Source organism: Myotis brandtii, unplaced genomic scaffold (assembly GCF_000412655.1).
Source record: "Myotis brandtii unplaced genomic scaffold, ASM41265v1 scaffold187, whole genome shotgun sequence".
NCBI lineage: Eukaryota > Metazoa > Chordata > Mammalia > Chiroptera > Vespertilionidae > Myotis > Myotis brandtii.
In genome coordinates, this window is record NW_005356944.1 from 3,534,059 (window position 1) to 3,539,726 (window position 5,668).

Sequence of the window (5,668 nt, forward strand, 5' to 3'; positions counted from 1 at the left end):
TGTTGCTACTGTTATGAATCGTAATGTAAATATCTGATATGCAGGATGGTCTTAGGCGACCCCTGTGAAAGGGTCGTTCCCGCCAAAGGGGTCGCGACCCACAGGTTGAGAACCGCTGCCCTAGAGGACCGGCCTGGACACCGGGAGGGGACTGGCTGCAGGGGCTGTGTTGGACGGACGGAGCGGACCACAGGCTGGAAAAAGCCTGCAATCCGGTCCTGGAGTCAGAGTGGGAGGCCCGGGTGAGTCACTGGGCGGGGAGCTGCCATCCCCAGACACATGCCGCCTGTAAAATGCCCGCCCTGGAGCCTGGCCCCCTCCCCACCCTGCCTTTTCTCAGGGGTTTCTGGAGGCTCCGCCCAGCCAGTCCCATCTCTGCTCCCCCGTGGCTGCCGCTCCACGTGGTGACTGCCAGAGGAGGGAAATGCCCGGGGCTGGAGGTCAGGGCCCTGGGCAGGCGTCCCGGCTCTGCCCCCACCTCCGGGCTCACCCCGCCAAGCCACTGCGCTAGTGGGAGCCTGTCTCCTCCTGGGGAAAGGCGGCAATGGTGAGCTCGAAGTTTCTTCCACCCTGAGCGCGTCGCCCGGGTCAGAAGGGAATGCCAGTGTTCAAGGGCTCTGGGAAGAAGGGGTCCCAGGTGGGGTGGGGGCTGTCGGTCTCAGCCACTGCTGGTGTCTGAAGACAGGAGGCAGGTGTGACTAAGACCCCTGGCCGTGGGCGGCATGAGCAGGGTGATTCGGAGCCGGCCTCTCAGGGTGGCCGCGGGAAGTGGCCAACCGCCCATCTCCACAGGGAAGAGCTGGAAGGAGGTCTCTGGGTTGGTGACTGATGCCCCCACGGGATTCAAGGGTGTCAGTCCCCTGTGCTGGCCTCACCGAGGAGCACCCCGGGATCCGAGGGACCCAGCGACCAGTGCCAGGCCGTGTGGCCCGAGGGGCCCTGCTGCCCCCTGTGCCCTGTGGAGCAGAGTGGGTGGAGGCGGGGAGATGCTGGGCGGGTCTGCCCCTTCCCCCACACCTGTCCCACAGACCGGGGGCCATGGCGGGCCTTGGGCACTTGCCTTGTTCCTGTTGGTGGGATGGGTCTCCCAGGAGCCGTTCGCAGCCATCTCCGGGCCTGGGGAGTCCCGATTCCTCGCGGCTCTGCTCACAGCTCACTGGCCGGCACACCCCACCTGCAAAGGCAGGAAGGGCCACATCAGGGCAGCAGGGTTCCCTGTCCCTTCCCAGGCCCTGTCCCCAGGGCCTCACCGTAGAGGAGAGGTGACAAGCAATCACCTGGCTCCCTGAGAGGCAGGGCCATGTGGGAGGCACAGGGGTCATTCTGCTGAGTCCAGAGCAGGTCACCTCCTGCCTGGGCCCCTCGTTCACACCCTGCTGACATGCTAGTGGGGCCCACACATACTTCCTGGTACCGCCTCTGTGCTCAGCCCATGGTGGGACACGGGTTCCCCGAAGTCAGACCCAGAAGGCAGGGAGGCTTCCTGGAGGAGGCGGCCTTTGGCTGGGCCTGTGTTTATAACATGCTAAGGGGTCTGGTCTTTCCCTTGAAGGTAGGACAGCTCGGTCATCACCATCAACCCCTCTGGGAGCTGAGTACTGTGCCAGCCGACCTAAACCCACTGCCCCACATCCATCATCCCGTTTGTCCTTGTTTTTTTTGTTTTGTTTTTTTTTAATATATATTTTTTGCTTTTAGAGAGGAAGGGAGAGGGAGAGAGAGAGAGAAACATCAATGAGGAGAGCCATTGATCGGCTGCTTCCTGCACACCCCCCACCAGGGACCTAGCCTGCAACTCAGGCATGTGCCCTTGACCGGAATCGAACCTGGGACCCTTCAGTCCACAGGCTGACCCTCTATCCACTGAGCCAAACCAGCCAGGGCCCGTTTGTCCTTGTGACCAGCTATGAGGCAGGTATTGTCATTCCCCTTTGATGGGGGCACGGGGCTCCGGGGGGTGAGGTCGCCTGCCCAGGGGCACAGGCCACTGCCACTGCATGTGCTGTGGCTTTGCAGGCTTGTGGTCAGGACTCCAGCAGCCACGAAGGCAGGAGCAGTTGGAGGGAAGAAGCCAGCAGGCCTCTGCCGTGGCCCAGGCTCCAGGCTGGTGGAAGGGCAGCTGGACTCAGCCAGGCAGGTCTGGGGGGCCTGGGGGGGGGGTGACAGTCTTGGGAGGGGGCTTCCCTGCCAGAGACAGGTCCACTCAGGCAGGGCAGAGCTCATTGGTCCGCCTGCTCCAGGTGCCCCCCTGAGCTCTGCCTCCACAGGCCAGCACCTAGTCCTACTGTGCAGGTGGGGAAACTGAGGCTGTGTGCGGAGGAAGGGTCTTGCGGGGGCACAGGCGCGGCCAAAGGCTAGGCCTCTCCTCAGCTGGAGGGAGCGCAGACAGCTCTACTCCCCCGGAATTCCTTCCTTGGCAGGCTGGGCAGCCCCCTCCACGCCCCCGCCAGGCCGGGGCGGAGGCCCCTGCAGCAGCCAAGCCCGTTATTGGCTGGAAAGGGTGGCCGTCTGGGTGGGTTGCCACCCTTTCTTAACCCTTGGTAGCCCCCACCACCCCCAGCCCGCGGTGCCAGTGCAGCCCTCAGAACACGAGGCCACATGTGGTTGGGCCAAGCGGCCCTGGACAGCAGCCGGTACAGCGTGGGGGCTGCTCGGGTGCCTCAGAGAGGTTACTTGCGGGGGTGGGTGGGAGTCCTGTGGGCGAGTCCTTGATGTGCGTGCGGTGTGGGTTTGCAGATGGCAGTGCAAGGAGGTGTGCCGCTTAACCCCTCCCCCCCCAACACACACACCTCTCCAGTCTTGACTTTAGTTGGGCCACTGTACCCATCACCAGGGGTAGGCCAGGCCGCATGCCTCACCACCTACTGGGCTTGCCCAAGCTCTCCACGCCAGCCTGCAACCCCAACCTCCCCGCCTCCCCATCCTTCACACCCCCTGCACTGCGCCCTCGCTTCTCATGCCTGGACCCAGGGATGTCCTGAGGCTAGAGAGCCCTGCCCTTTCACCTAGGCAGGTGAGACACCCCCCCACCCCCACAACTACAAAGGGCCCCTAAGGGCAGCCGCTGGGACCTGCGCATGGTGCCTGGCTTGGACGGGGCCTGGAGTGGGCCCCGAGCCCCCCTCTGCTGACTGATGGAGGGGTGGGTGCCCTGTGTGTCTGAGCCCTCAGAGAAGAGCTGTTGCACTCACACAGAGGGACCAGAAGCCAAGTGGGCCCCAGATGGGCCCTAGAAGGACATGTGTGCGGCATGTGCATGGGACATGTGTGAGTGCGTGTGAATGTGTGTGCTCCTCAGGTTGGGATCGGGCCTACGAGAGCTAAAGCAGACAAAAAAACAAACAAAACCCCCGCCCCCCAAAAACCCCAAACTGCCAGCTCAGCTCACTCCCGACCCTCCTTTCAAAACCCAGCACCCAAGGAGAGGCCCCTGACCACCTACCTGTCTGCCTCCTCAGCCTCAGGAAGCTCTCAGCTCCTCCCACCCCCACTCACCTCCGCAGACCCAAACCCATGCGGGGCCCCAGGCGAGGCTGTCCTCCAGGAGGCGCAGGTGGGAACACTAAGTTCTCCAGCCCATCTGCCAGCCCCTCTCCTGTCCCCCGGCTGCCACCTGGGCAGGACAAGGGCCCTGGCAGTCACTCCCCCGGACACAGAGAGTCTGCCTTGTCTCACCCCAGCCTCCCCCCGCAATCCTCTGCTCACAACTTGTGTTGAAAGGCTTTTCTGGGGAAGTGATACCTTCCAGAAAATTTCACAAACGGTCGCATCCAATGCCAACTCCACTTCAGGTGTCTCAGGCCTGGGAGAAGGGGGGACCCAGCTGTCCAGCCTCCGGTGGCTGCCAGGCTGACCCCTCTGTCCACCCCAGCGCCGGCCCCACACTGAGCCGCCTGAGCTCGGTGCCCAGGGAAGGAGGCAGCGCAGCAGTGGGGTGTGCGGAGTGCGTGCGAGCAGGGAGCCCTCTCCGGAGCTTGGGATGCTGCCCGCTGGGTGTTCCCTCCCCACCCTTCCAGGCGTGGACAGCTGCTGCCGAGGGTGGTGGAGGGACAGAGGGGGGGCCCACACCCACTGGCGGACAGAGCAGGGCCCTGGGGTGGAGGACAGCTTGGGGGTCGGGAGTTGCCAGAACACCAGGGCCAGCCCCACAGAAGGGGGACTCTCGAAGGTCCCCAGTGTCCCTGGGACTTCTGGAGCCTTGAGAGTTCGGGGTTGGTGACAGCCCTCTCTGGGGTCTCAGGGCTCCTGCTTGGGGCTGTGGTTTCTGGGAGCTGCCTGCCCCAAAGGTGCCCACCTCATCCCCCTTCCCTGCTTGGCCTTCGCCCTGCAGTGTGGGTTTGCAGATGGCAGTACCTGGTTCCCGGACCTCCCTCCCCTGGGCCCCATGGAGCTACCTGCAGCTGTCCGGACCCTCCAGGCCGCCCCTTTGTGGAGGGCGCTTCGGTGATGCCCGCCTCCGGCTGTGATCCCCGAGGCGGCAGGCCAGTGTGGAGCAGGGCTGGAGCCTCAGCAAACGAAAGCCCGGAGTGTGGAGAGCCCGCGCCTGCTGCTGGGGAGATGGCTTTGGAAGCAGAACCCGCCCCAAACCCAATTCCAGGCCCGGCAGGAGGGGAGGGAGGAGGGAGGAGGAGGGGCGGAGCGGGATGAGGCTTGGGGAAGGAATGCCCTGCTCAGGAGTCCCCCCCCCCTCCCAGAGCCCCACTGGGAACTCATCTCTCTGCCTGGTGACGTCAAGTTGGCCCGAGCACTGTGGCCAGAGTCCAGCTGTTAATCTCCCGCGCATCCTGGAGAGAGGGGCGTCTGCTGTCCACTTGCGGGTGCCTTCCCTCGGCAGCTCCCACTGGGCCTTCTGGGGGCACAGGTCCAGGAGGGGGGCCCCCACTGGTTGTTCCAATGTACTGAGGGGCTGATATGGAGACGCCAGGAGACAGCAGGCGAGGGCTCCGCGGAGGGGGAGGTGCAGGCCTGTGAGAGGTAGGCTTGGCAGGGGACAGGGAGGCCACCCAGGTGGCACTCCTCTCCCCCCCTGCCCCCCCCCCGACCCCGGAATCTGCCCAGGGCCCCCGTGGGCCCGTGGAACCAGGAATTCCCTTCTCCCAGCCCTAATAGCAATCAGATGGCCCAAGTGGAAAATCACTGTGCTCGCCTGGGCCGAGCCGGGAACTGGCGGCTGCGGGTGCCTGGTGTGTGCGCTGTTCGCGGGGAGGATGAGTCAACCTCTACTCCCCCCCCCCCCCCCACGAGCACCAAGGGGCCAGCCAGAGCCTGGGGGATGCAGGCGCCCCAGCGGTGGCATGAGGACTGAGGACGGGGGCGGGGAGGAGTGGCTTCCCAGCGAGCCCCTTGGGAAGGCCCCTCCTGCCCTGGTCCGACTTTCTCATGGCCAGGGAGCCCGAGGGAATTCCAACCAGTGTTTCCCCCGAGAGGAGCCAGCGGTGCCCAGGTCGTGTGTGGGTGCCTCTGTGGGCGTCTTGAAGGGAGCCTGCAAATAGAGCTCCCCCTGCACCTGCCTGGGGCTGCGGGCCTCTGCCCTGGAGGAAGCGGTGTCCCTGCCCCAGTGCAATCCTCCCCCGGAGGAGGGAGAGGGAGTGCTCCCTGCAAGCCCAGCTGGCCTGGGGCGGGGCAGAAGGAGGCTCCAGGATGCGGAAGCTCAGGCCACGCCTGGGAT

General features: G+C 64.9%; 1 protein-coding gene across 3 annotated transcripts in view; it reads right to left on the reverse strand.

Moving 5' to 3' along the window:
* The window catches only part of MRGPRF (MAS-related GPR, member F), a 9,134-nt gene extending 3,973 nt beyond the window's left edge, over positions 1-5,161 (reverse strand). Inside the window, exons 1-3 of one of the 3 annotated variants that reach the window (XM_005864367.2) lie at positions 4,395-5,161; positions 3,742-3,802; positions 1,061-1,174 (exon numbers count right to left, since the gene is read on the reverse strand). In XM_005864367.2, coding sequence (XP_005864429.1) covers positions 1,061-1,108 — 48 coding nt within the window. In that variant the 5' untranslated portion in view covers positions 1,109-1,174; positions 3,742-3,802; positions 4,395-5,161. Of the gene's footprint in view, positions 1-1,060; positions 1,175-1,404; positions 1,662-3,741; positions 3,803-4,394 lie in introns of those variants that run through there. The other 2 variants (XM_005864366.2, XM_005864368.2) reach the window with 2 other exon arrangements.
* Positions 5,162-5,668: the final 507 nt, after the last annotated feature.